This window comes from Hemibagrus wyckioides, linkage group LG11, assembly GCF_019097595.1.
Source record: "Hemibagrus wyckioides isolate EC202008001 linkage group LG11, SWU_Hwy_1.0, whole genome shotgun sequence".
Lineage (NCBI taxonomy): Eukaryota > Metazoa > Chordata > Actinopteri > Siluriformes > Bagridae > Hemibagrus > Hemibagrus wyckioides.
This window is the reverse complement of record NC_080720.1, coordinates 12655204-12669067: the sequence shown is the minus strand read 5'-3', so window position 1 is coordinate 12669067 and position 13864 is coordinate 12655204. Positions and strand designations below refer to the sequence as shown.

General features: G+C 38.3%; 1 protein-coding gene across 3 annotated transcripts in view; it reads right to left on the bottom strand.

The window, feature by feature from the left end:
• Positions 1 to 7551: 7551 nt before the first annotated feature.
• Positions 7552 to 13864, bottom strand: part of ryk (receptor like tyrosine kinase) — a 53472-nt gene continuing 47159 nt past the window's right edge. For all 3 annotated transcript variants that reach the window (XM_058403387.1, XM_058403389.1, XM_058403388.1), the window contains 2 exons: positions 10650 to 10786; positions 7552 to 8787 (listed from right to left, as the gene is read on the bottom strand). In XM_058403387.1, the coding sequence (XP_058259370.1) occupies positions 8676 to 8787; positions 10650 to 10786 (249 nt within the window). In that variant the 3' untranslated portion in view covers positions 7552 to 8675. The remainder of the gene's footprint in view (positions 8788 to 10649; positions 10787 to 13864) is intronic.

The following is a 13864-nucleotide window of genomic DNA, read 5'->3' as shown; positions in this document are numbered from 1 at the left end:
TGTGTTTTATTGATTTTATTTACCTGTTAGTAACGAGGGTTAATCATTAGAATATATAACTACTATATATTGAAGTAACTTGCTTTAAGTTTCCCTTAACTAAAATCATGTATGTAAAGCATTAGTTGACCATATTCAAACTATCAACTAAAGAATAAATGACTAAGTACTGTTAAGGCTATTAACATTCAGAATACTTGATGTTTGGATTGTTTACTCCTGAAAACCACTCAGTGCTGAGGATAGCACTGAAGATCAATGAGATTACTGTGGATGGAACCACATAGAAACCATTAAAAAATGTCTGATGGATATAAATGGATAGCCTTAGGGATGTAATCACTACGCATAGTTTTTCTCTCATGTCTCCATCATTGATCAGACTTCATGTTAATGAATTTATTAATGATTCCGATCATCTTGGTTGAACAACTGCACTTTTTGGCCATACAGTACACAGATATAAAAGGGAAATTATTTATAATCACACTATCCAGTGTCACCTGGATGAAAATCTGGTTCAACTCAAGGTTTCTACATGTCATCTTGGGAGTTTTTCCTTGCCACCATCACCTCATTAGACATGTATTAATTTAATAAAATTATATATTTCGGTCAAGCTGCTTCGTGACAATTCAATAATAAATCTGATTTGACTAAACATCGAACAACTGCAATGAATAATAATGATTCAGTCCATGAATAAAATGTCTACAACAACCAACATGATCTAATATCAGAGTTAACATGTTGGTGATGGTTATCTTTAAAGAATTGACATTTACACACTACCAGTCAAAAGTTTGGACACACCTTTTAATTCAATGTTTTTTGTTTAGGGATTTATTTTCTACATTCTAGAACAATACTGGAGATTTCAATACTATGAAATAACACACATGGACTTAAGTAATCCATATGTAACGACAACAAAAAACAGTCAGTTGTTATTTTAAGACACGAAGGTGAGGTGTTCTGGAATAGTTCTTGCAAGAACAGTATTGTCAAGTGCATTTGCAAAACCCTTCAAGCACCATGATGAAACTGGCTCACATGAAGACCATCCCAGTAAAGCAAGACCAAAATTTACCTCTGCTGCAGAGGAGAAGTTCATTTAGAGTTACCAGCCTCAGAAATCACCAATTAACAGCACCTCAGATTAGAGCCGTTATGAAGGCTTTACAGAGCATCAGTAGCAGACATATCTCAACATCAACTGTTCAAACGAGATTATTGTGAATTTTGGCCGCCTTCAGCATTGTTTTTACAATGTAGAAAGAAATAAACATCAGGAAAAACCATGGGATTAGAAGATGTGTCCAAACTTTTGACTGGTAGTGTATACCCAGTGACAAGAGGTGGAATTTCTAACATGTTGTAATTTGATTTATGCTAATTCACGACAAAGTGCTTTATCATGGCTGAAACTCTGGGCGGTACACCGATACATCAATCAATCCACACATACATACACACTCATTAGTACCTAGGGACATTTTAGTGTAGGCACTTACCGGCATTTTTTGGGGAGTGGGAGGAAATCAGAGAACTCAAAGGAAACCCATTCAGAGATGTGGAGAGAAAAATGCAAAACTCTGGTTTTACACAGAGAGTAACCTGAAGGCAGGAATAAATTGGAGCGACCCAGTGCTGTGAGCCAATGCGCGGGAGAATCAACAGACCTTTTAGTTTGGGTTCAATATGTAGTAAGCTATTACACACCAATAAAGGAAGGACTTGGTGTATCAAGGCTGAATGCGGAATGTTGCAAGAGCTCAGTTGTGTTCCAAAGTAGGAATTCTGCTGTACACAGTGTTACCCTAAATATAGCTGATTTATTTCATACACAGTACTGTATAAATTGTTAATTTCTTCATCCGCTTAAAAACATTAGAAATATTTATTTCTCAGCTGTTTCATCCTCTTCTACACTGGAGTACATCTTGTCCAGTTTTGGTATTTGGTACAAGTGTGTTTATAGATGTCGTAGAAATCAGGCAAAATTACACAAGTCCAGTACAGTTCAGGTCAACGTCAGTAACAGACCGATTAAAGGAACACAATGTCACTATAAAAGCTTGTGTGTCACATGATGATGTGATGCTCAATAATTTTAATGTGTGAGATTTATATTACTGAGTTATAAAACATGAAATCACTAGAGTTTTGAGTGAAAACCATCTTGCTTTTCACCCAAAACTTCACTTTCCTACCAAGATCACTGAAGTTCTGGCCTTGCATATTAAAAAGAATACGGAAGTGTAAAAAGACCACATTTGGGCCTCTCCCTTAGAGGATCACAAGCGCTCCTCACAGCAAAATTGGCCTCAACTGAAGGTATAGTCTGTACTAAAAAAAAATCTATGTATATGACATTTAACTTGTATTGAATAAGTGCTATACTACTACTAGTTCTCTGTGAAAGCTTTGTGTGTAGCATCGTCTCGAATCCACCCTTGTGGCTGATTTCTGTATGGGAAAGTTTTTGAAATCCCCCATTCCCATTTGCCAAAGGACAAATCAGAGCAATTCCACCCACTGTCAATGTTGTTATTTTTGATTTGTACTTCTCAGAATTTTCTAATTAACATAATTGCTTGCATTTGCAAAGCATAGCTATAAATATTATTGCACAATAACACCAGCTCACCAAGTTAATCAAGAGCTTCATATTTGGGTCTAATTTCTGCTGTTTTCTGTGGGATCCTGCTCTCGATGTCGAGTCTTGAGGCCCTTGCATCATTGCAACAGCTTTGGATTCACCTGTAGGTCACTTTTCTATCTGTAAAAGTCACTCTGAACACTAAGTAGTCATGCATTTTGCATGTAATTGAGTCACAGTCTTGCTAGGCAAGCCTAGTGGAGACTGAAAATCTTTGAAAGAATAACTTTGCCAGAGAATCACAGAAAAGGATTTGTTTCATTGTTCTGAAACATGATGGAACTAAATATGATAGTAATAAATATTTCAACACACTTCTGTGCATGCGAGAGCTTGGGAACCTGATGCATTTCACATAAGGTCACAGATAAAAAAAAAAAAAAGACGCCACAAAAAGAGAGTATAGATCAACGCAGCACCAGATTCATTGAGACAAAATTGGAATCAACATTGCTGGAAGCCTCCCAAGTCAAACAAGAAACTGTTTGCAGGAGCAGCATGTGTGAATCAACCAAAGTTAAACACAGATCCCGTAGGGGAAAAATTCTATAAAGAAAAGAACTCAAAAAGAACTAAATAAAGTCCAGCTTTTAAATAAAGTCTTGTTCCAAATCCTATAAAGATTACAGAGCCTCAGAAGTACAGACCAAGCATGAACTGGTACAGATATCGATCAACGTTCTGAGCGTGAAGGAAATGCACACCTTCAAGTCAAACAGAAGGCTTTGTGTGAACTGTTTGCTAGACTCTACATAGGAGAACATATAGTTTAATGATCACCTGCTTTGTACTTTTGTGTTTAACCGGACTGATATGAAGCTGCCAGTTTTGTGATAGGAGTTATTAATAGTATGAGCCTTCATCAAGCACTAACCACTTGCTTGTCCATTATGCAGACGTATCTTTCTGAGCTTTACTTCCTTGGAAGCTACACTAAGCTTTTACTGATACAATTCTGTTGAATTTGCAAAAAATAAGAATATTACGAACTAATACAGTCCATATCAATTAAAGCATAGGTTCTCAGTGTTTATGCAACAGACCCTTTTTATGCATGCATTCTGTTCATATACTATGTACACCCGTCAGCCATAACCTGAAAAACATCTTCCTAAACAGCTCTGGTGTGCTGTGGTATCTGGCACCAAGACACTAGCAACAGATCCTTGTGAGGTTGAAGCGCCATGGATCAGATTTGTTTGTCCAGCACATCCCACAGATATCTGATCGGATTGAGATCTGGGGAAATTGGAGGCAGAGCCAACACTTTGAACTCTGTAATGTTCCTCAAACCATTACTGAAAAGTGTGGCACGGACCATTATCCTGCTGGAAGAGGCCATTGCCATTACGGAATACTGTTGCCATGAAAAGGTGTACTGCAGCAATGTTTAAGTAGGTGCTATGTGTCATCCATAAATATGTTTCGCGGCAGGATATGGCATCACACTTCTTCCCATAATGCATCATACACACACCTTGCATGCAACACACACACCCCTTGCTGCCCTCATGATGTAAAAGAAAATGTGATTCATCATACTTTGGAATAGCATTGATTATTATGGGTTGTGATTTCCAACACTCTTTTAAATAAAATAATAAATAAAATAAATAATAATAAATAAATAAATGCTTCATGACTCCCTGGGGATCCTGAGAAGCCACTTCAAAGGATAAAAAGAATCAAAATACACTTAATCAAAAGATGGTGAACTAGTTGAGACCTCACAACAACAAGAAGAAATAAAGCATTTGGTTGCTAAATTCATTCTGGGATTCTTAACAGATTTTAAGGTTTTAAATAACTTTCCATTACATCATCGAGAACAAGTATAAGTGCTCTAGTGCCATAAAAACAAAGCAAATCTGATGCAATGGGTGCTTATAGAAAAAGAATAACAGTGTGATTGGTCTACAATTCTATATACTTGAGTATGTGCATGTGTGTAGTAAACATCAGATCAGATGACACGGTCGGTGTCGAGACGACCGAAGCATGAGCCACGAAAGGCATCAAACCAAAGCAAAAGGACCCGAGCATAAGAGTTTGGACACTAACTTCAAATCTCATGCTTACATCAGCAGCTGAAATATTTACACTGCGGATTCTCAGTTAGTATGTGCTGTTGCAATCCTGTGGCCCCACACCGTCAGTGCTCTGATGTTGAAAACCAACCAACAAATACTTCAAGGAAACACTAAGTTCCTGTATCTAAATAAGGAAGATAAGCGAGATATAAATCAGTAAAAGAAATACCCATGTGCTCAAGGGGGAAAAAAAAAAACCCCACTTGTTTGTCAGTTGCATCACAAACAAAAGTCACAACATTGATAGTTATCTACGAGGCTAATGAGCAAAAAGCAGGAGAGTGGCTTTATATAAACACACACTCTTGAAAGTTCCACTAAAACCAATGCTTGCTTACAGTGCATTATGGGAAACATACGGTCACATTTAATTAAAGCGAGCGTCACTTAACACAAAAGTCTAAACGGCTAAAAAGTTCTTGTAGGAACAGATTCTGTGCTACTTAAACTGGTTTAAAGTGAGAACACAACGAATCGAATTCTAGTATTTGAATCTGGCTCTATATATCAGTAATAAAATTGAAATTAAGGTTGGTTTACTGTTGGAATACTGTCAATGAAATATTTATGCCTGAAGAACCGCATCTGTTGTTCATGCTTGTTCTCCAACCTTCGTCAATTTTGGAAGTGCTACAGTGTGGAGGGGGAAAAAAGAAGCAGTTCTGACAAAAGCGCTGTTGAAAAGTGGCCACTTCCTGCTGAATTACATGTAAAAAAGTGTGTAGGCAGTTGAGGAGAAAAACAAAATCAATTGTGAAAGTACCCTTACAGTTAAGTCATTGAATTATGATTACTGGACCTGTTTGAGTAAAAACAAACTTTAGCATTTATCTCAGCAGAGTTTAGTTCCTAATCAAATCTTACACCCTTGCCTTAGCTGGGTGCAGTGTCCTGATTACTGGAACAGATGTGGTAGATTGAGAACAGAAGAAAAACACTGCAAGAATGCAAATTTTTCTACGAGCAAAAGCACTGGTAACCACTGCCATAAAATTTGATTGTAGTTATATAAAACAATGCCCCTCTGATCCAACCGACATATGGAACAAGGAAATGTAACACAGGCGATAAATTACAGGCCCTGAATCAATTACCAGTCTTCCTTCCTCATGTATCTCCGCAGGAGTTGTTTATTATAGCTCCTGAAGGAACAGAAAGGACACTGGCGCTGCACCAGAGCGCCAAACAAACCTTCATATCCAGTGGCTGTATCAGTGCAGTCAGAAAGTGTGCAGGCTTCTATCATCAATCTACAAAAACAAATAAATACATGTTGGATAAATTTCATTCATCTTCAGTAACTGCTTTTTTCTTCCCCCTAGTCAAGTGGTTCTGGCATTTAAAAATGGAATAAACTCTGGATGTGATGTCTGTGTGTTCAGTGTAGTAGATTTATATAATGGCATGTTTTTTGCGAAGTGAGGGGAACCTGGAGGAAACCCACAGACACAGGAAGAGCCATCTGAAACATCACAGACACACTAACCTGAGATCAGGATCAAGCTGAAATCCTGAAGTCTTTCTAGAACAATTTCCAGAGTAGTTACCTAGCCTCATTTTGCTGACAGACAAGGCTGTAAATTTTGGGGGGATTTGTGTCTACAAAAGCATCATGAATAGTCTCCATTCTAAATTTTCTTGGGGTTCCTCATCATAGGTCTCACTAACAAGTTTATATCACACCCTAACCCACATTTGGCACCAGTTTTAGCAAGGCGCTTAAAGTTCTTAAAAATTCTGGCACTCTTATGTGTACTATGTGAGTACTAATGTAAGAAACACTTCTCTGAGGTCTACCTTGGACAGCAGAACAGCATCTTGGATGAGGAACAAGGCGGAGGTGCATTAGCTAGTAGTAAAGGCATAAAACATTTGATTATCTTTTCCATGGTGCGGTGAACAACCCCCTACAGTGTGAACAAAAATGGCCAATAGAAATACTCCTGGGTTACATGGAGGAAATCTGACAATAAATAGCATCAGACTGGAATGATCATAGGCAGAGCAGCATAGATTTGAAAGTATTACAGCAAAAAAAACAAAAACAAACGCATCTTCTACTCCATGATAAAAATGATCAAAATCCAAGCACCTTATTGAAAAGCCCTTAGCAAACGTAATAAATTGATCACCAGAGTTTGGCCATGGTTTAGAAACTCTATAAGAAAGCGAATCATAATTACCACCTAACTTCAACATCATTTTATTTTTCTCGTTTCTTGTGAAAATGGTCCAGACAGCTCTCTTCTTCCAAGAAGAAATAAGCATTCACAATCATAATACTAAATTAACACAAAAGCATGTTTAATCTTACGGTGGAAACAAACTGTTACTAGTTTGTTAGTATAAATGGAGACTCTTCAGAGCCTACAAATTCAGTGCCACTGGCATTAGGGAACACCGCTAGGGGTGTAATCAGTCTGCAATAGTGTTTAAGTAACATTCACAGTAATGTCAGGTCTAAAGGTTTCCCAACAGAAAAGATTTATCTGTTCATCTGTCCTTATGATCCAGAGAAATCTCCCAGTCCCTACTACTGAATAGCAGCTCCACAGCAAGATGCTACCACTACCATGCTTCAAACTATAGATTGGAATTGGCCAAGTGATTAGTAATGCATTATATTTAGCAGAAACAGGATGCACCTATTCAGTGTCCTAGAATCTCCATGGTCAGCTGCCATCATGTTTAAAAAGTCTTCACACAGTAGCCGATGAAGTATTTCCACCCGAAGCGTCACGTTTCGCAAAACATCTGGTCAATAAAAGGGGGGGGGGGAAGCAATAAACAGCAATTCAACATTGGGAACCCATTTTATTTTGGGTTCTTTTTTTAATTATTAGGTATGAGTTCAGGAAACAGTTTACATAATACCTTTTCAAATCAACATGCAGTTGTCATCAAGAGGAGTCTATAAATGCTAGGGAAAAAGAAACACGGCTAGAAACCGTTTTTAACATAGGCCGTACACTTTGATTATTCACAGTGACTGGTGTCTTTACGCATTCTTTAAAAAAAAATAGAAAAGGAGGACTTTGTTCTGACACAGAACAAACATTAAAAACTTTAGGAATAAGTAATAACCCTGTAAGAAATTTGACTATTATTGTAATTATTAATGTATTTTGCTTACCAACTGTAATTAAAAAAATCTTGCAAGATCAGTCTTTTGGATGAAATAGCTGTCTTGGTGCTGTAAATATGTACCACAAGCCAGTTGAACCCTGGTTTAATGTAACTACTAGTACAGTTCTGTATATCCACTGCCCTGAAGAAAATGAAATACTTGAGGCAGTAAGCGGTGACCAGTAACCAGTGGCAGAACTATACTTAAGCTCATTTAAGCTGAACAAATGGAAAAAAAAAATATTTTGGCAAATGTACAAGTACCAACATCAGAATAGAAAAACACGATCTCTGCACATATTCTGTTCCGCGCGCACACACACACTGCAAAGAAAACCATTTTCCATTTCAGAGCAGTGTTTTAGATCCAACACAGTGGAGACTGTTCCTCTCACTGAAGACTCAAAAACAACATACAATCCAAGCAATGTCTGAAAAATCAGACTGTATCCATTGTGAAATAAACTGGAAAATGTTTCTCTGCTGAAATGAACAAAAGCTTCCCGTGAACACATTAACGTCAGCATTGTTAAGTAAAGTGTGCACTGTGGTGAGGCCATAAGCATTGGTCTTTGACGGTGAAAACACACGGAGATTTACTATTCCATGAAGGGAAAAAAAGTGACTTCTCCAAAAAAGCAGAAGAGAGAAAAGTCTTAAAGTCTCAGTGACTGCATTTTCCCCCAAAAAATCACGGACATGAGAGACATGTTTTAATTAATCAGGTGCTGTGTTTCCTGTTGTGATATAGTGCTGGTCAGTGACCAGGGGCCCAGAACAAAACCTGAGGCTGGAGTTTAAACATAGGCCCCCAAAGCTGCATGGAACTCTGTGAGGCACTGGACAAGCTGCTGGAACTTTGGTCTCTCTTCTGGATCCAATGCCCAGCAACACGCCATTACAGCAAACCTGAAATGACACAGACAGACATCACTCAGATTATAACTCTATTTTTCCTCATTAAGATCGCCAGGGGGAAGAAAAATATTGTGTAAATAAAAATGGTATAAAATCCTTTTCATTTTGTTTATTCTTCTCAGACATGTGTGGACTGAGAAAAGGAACTCTACTTAAATCTACCTGCTGAACCTCCAACAGCTAATGATCATTTCCTGTTCTCCACTAGGCTGCATTCAGACAAAGCCTGCCATGCTTAGGTCAGATACAGGGCCAGCAGCAACTCAAATAGAGTATTTCTGGTTTCTTGGTAGCTTGCAGGATACCGATAAGAGGCTGCCATGCATTGATAACTGCTGAAAGTATGAGTCAGGTTTAACTAAACATTTCTGTAGGGAACTTTGTAATTGGAACCTGTGTAATGCGAGTCATTTTGTCTTTCCGGTCAGTAATAAAGATTTGAGCTCACACTATCCTGTACTAACAGCTGCCATTGATTCCCAAACAAAAAGTCAAACGCCATAAATTAGAGTGCATAATATAAACTCTGGCCACTTTCTCAGATACAGCCAGCATACTAGTGCACTTAATATGTACACAGTAACTTACTGCAGTTCCAGCTATTAATGGAAACATTGACCCAATGTAATTTGGCAGTGGTCCACACTCATCACAGCAAACATGATAGTATAAATGTGTCTTACGGTGATATAAGGGTATCAGGTACAGCAGACATGATGGCACTTTAAAATTGTACACACTTTCTGCTGCTTCTGATTCTCTACTTTCATCCTTGTGGCTCACTTCCTGCCACTGTGGATGGTCTTACATGGATACCTTAAAGACTTCCCAAAAACAGTCTAAACCTTGTTCAGTGCACAATCTAGCCTGGTGGCTACAGATTACAGCTTTCTATAACTGCTGCAGAAAAAAAAAAAAAGAACTGAGCAATGCTGTGCAGGAAAAGATCCACCATCTGATTCTGTTGTGATGGCCTGCAGTCAGTGATTGTTCAGCTATAAATTGCAATGGTATGGTAGGTGTATCTTGCAAGTGTGTAATTTGTTGAAAACAAAAATGGTGTGACAATGGTCAATGGAGACTAAAATCATCAACTCCACTGATTACTGGATTCAAAATCACACAGGGTCCACTACATCAGTATGATGTCTCACAAAGACTCTGAGGATTTAATTCTGGTACCTATCATCAGTAAGAGTACTTCTGGCTAGCACATGAAGGTCTGTGTGGCCCTCTAAAGATATTCCTCCCCAGACCATGACTGACTGACGCACCATCAAACTGATCATGCTGCAAGGAGGCACAACATTTCCCGATAGCATTTCCAGACTTTTTGACTTGTGCTCAGTGTGAACCTGCTCTCATCCGTGAAGAGAACCCGGGTGCCAATTGGTGGACCTAATTCTAACCCAATTCTGGTTATGCCAATTGAGCTGAATGGTGCTGGGTTGTGAGCACAGGATGTTGGGCCCTCATTCCACCCTCATGGGATCAGTTTCTGACAGTCTGATCAAAACACACACCAGTAACCTGATACAAATCACTTTTATTTGCCGCCTCTGCAACTTGATTGCGTTGCAGGTACTGCCTCATACTACAAGTAGTGACAAAGACTCCAACATAACATAAATCTAGAGACAAATCAGTCAGGAAGGTTAAAAAGAGAGCAGTGGCCAGTGCCATCTGCAAAACTGTCCTAACTTGACAGATATTGCTGTAGTTTATTTGACTTGGTGTTATACTGTGATATTTCACTTATCACAGTATAACAAATCTATGTTTCCTTCATTTTTATCAGCAGTATGTGTGTGTGTTTATTAAGAAGTTTTAATTAATGATTTAATTATACTTACAGCTCATCAGGGCAGTTGATGGGCTGTGCTATTCTGTAGCCATCCTTCAAGTAGGCGGCCATCTCAAATGGGTCAATGTCGACATAAGGAGTCTGTCCCAGTGTCATCAATTCCCACAGAGTCACCCCGAAAGCCCACTGTGAAGACAGGACACATCAAAGCTGTAATTAATCCAGTTGGGTATAGAGAGATCACAAGACAGAGGTGAAAATATGAACCTTCACTTCACCTATGTAATGAAATTCTCAAATCAGATACTGTTTGATAAACAGGCAGACAGTGTATACAGACACAACAACATCCACAGTGCTGATGGTTCTGGTTTCCTTAAACATGTAAAAAAAAAAATAATTAGGTGAAAGTCCATGACAACTAGCTGACAGACCGTATCAATCATGATACTCATAGAGGTAATACTTGGCAGGTCATTGCCCATCTTAAGGCATGTTTGTAAAATATTTCCACAATGTACACAAATGGGCCCCCTAGCAAAGGGCAGTCAGCTCTGGGTCACTGTACACCATCAGAACTAGTCTGCAGTTTAGAATCAAAGCATTGTAGAGAAACATTTCAAGAAAACCTGAATCATTGTCCAACATCTACTTTTTTGGGTCACAGTCACCTCAGCCTTCTCCAGGAAGTAATCCACTTCTTTTTTTTAACAAATATTACAGCTAAACTGTTTATAACCAAAATGCTGCTTAACCTCAACACATATCTGCTGTGTGCATAATAAGATAAGGTTTTTTTTTTTTTTTTTTTTAAAGAAGTGTGTGAGTGGACCTTTTTTTCCTACACAGAATCATATAGATATAGAATATATTATATTATTACTCAAATATAACATTTACTTAGCATAAGAAAATTGTCTTGTGTTCAAGATTACTGACATAGGATTCAGAGAAATAGTTCTTATGAAGAGAATTCCAGAGAATTTAATAAATAACAAAAGACAAATGTCTGAAATCACTAGAGTTCAACTTAAACGTTCAGGTTAAACTTTTGACTTTTAAGTTACTCAGTAATCGAGAAATGTCACAAGCCAGTGCTTAGACTACTTACAGCACCAAGAACTGATAGAAGATCTTGTCAAATGCAGCCTTCCCAAAATACAGATGATTAAATGAACCCCACATGCACATTTTGGTCTCTAGGACTTAATCTTTGAGAGAGTAGCACTTAAACCACTTCAGTGTGTCAAAAATGGTATAAGCATTTTTATGTGTGTTTGGAGTACCCTTGCCCTGCATTGTTTGGCATTTCCCCCCATCCTCCAACACACACAGTTTAAGCCAGTTCGGGCTTGTTACTTAGCTGACAAAGTGAATTAAGTGCGTTTCACTAGTTTTGAAAACATTATTCATTTCAAAAACATTATTGCTTCCCTACACAGGTTTCTATGTGAGTAATGCTTTGTTTCTATTGTATGTTTAGTCCAACGCTAGTGCTAAGATCTTGTAGCTCCTTGTTTTCCAGACTGCCCCAACTGTGTAAATCCTCAAACAATCCTTAAATTTATGTCCAGGTTAATGTCAAGATATTCATGAGCTATTTACAGAAAGAACCGACTTTGTGTATTTCACTGAACAACTGCAGTGATGTAATCTAGCAAGCAATAGCTGGACTGTCACAACCTCGACCTCCTCTGAATACCATTCCTTGTCAGTGGGGTGGTACACTCAATCAATCAGATGCATACTTTTTTTTGGCATCTTTCACCTGGATCAAAGATTACGCAAACTACAACAAGGAATGGTACGGTTTAGTACCCGCTTTTTCAGAAAGATGGATGCAGGAGGTGTGACTAGATATGTTTTGTTTTGACAAGTCAATCAAATCCCAATGGATAAAACCACCATCCTGTCTGGCATGATTCCTGAACAAATATGCCTTTTACTCAGAAATATTTCACATTACAGTAATAAAACGTGGTGTAGGAAAAGTAAAACAGGCATTTACATGTTATTGCTGACACATGGGTAATTTTTATTCTGCTGGTAAGCAGTTGAGACCTGAAAGACAGTTCTACTTAAATGATCATTGATGTATTTAAAACTACTTTTGACAAAGGGAAACACTTTATGCAAATCTGACGCACTTTGCTTCTAAAGAAAGAACTCCAATTACTGATCTGGGAAAACATTCTCTACTACAACTAGATTGTTGGCGCACCTTTATGAAGACGGAAGCCAAGTGGGTGGTAACGTTTATTTCAAATCCCGTCAATTAACACATGGAAACATACTAAACCTCCTTTCCTCGCCCGATATCACTGATCACTATTGTATTCCTGAAGAATAACATGTTCCTCATAGGCTCTACTTTAAACTAATGAGCATTCTTAACATTTCTGACCGATGCTTAGCGCCAGCCTCTATTGTTCTCCAGGTCCCCTGGGCTGCAGAGGTCAGCTGGCAGCAAGCTGGCTGTGTATGCATCCTTTGTAAAAGAGACAGAACTTCTAACTCGCTGTCTACAGCCCATTTCCTTTGGAATGGCAATTAAGTAGGGGATGAACAGGAACAGACTGTGGTTCCACACCCAAAGATGTACGCTTAACTTTATTGTCACCCCTCTCTTGCAGCAGAACAAGAATGCGTCATGGGCTGTGATGTAGCTACTGTGAGAGGGGCTACTGCACAATTTCAGAGCACACATGTATATACAAAGTTAGAGACTCTATAAACACAACCTAAAAAGATCTCATGCGATATCCCACTGCCTCTGGAGTAAAGATGGGTCACGTCTCAACCTGCCCATGAGCTTGTGTGTGCTGATTACATGGGTGTTTTCTTCACAATGCGTAGAAGACCTGTCAGTATGACGTTAACAGTTTGGCCATGTAAATCTCAAACTATCTAAACAAGATGAACCGATTTCTCCCCACTACAGTGAATCTGGACAGTTATTCACATTCAAATGTTATTTATATTGCATGTAACTTAAATATTCACTGAAAGCCTTTCCGAAGCATTTTTGTTTTTCATCTGTACCAATCAAACCTTGCAGCAGCTTTCTGAAACTCTGCAGTAATAACAGGTTATTTGATGCTTTGGAACGCTTTTCCATTTCAGTTGTTATGGTTTGCACAAAGAGGTTGTTATAAATATTTGAATAAAAAAAGAAAGAAAGAAAGTAAACCGAAAGACGCACCAAGAGAGGACTGTTACAACTGATATACGTGTCATTCTGACACATGCCACAATATATAACTG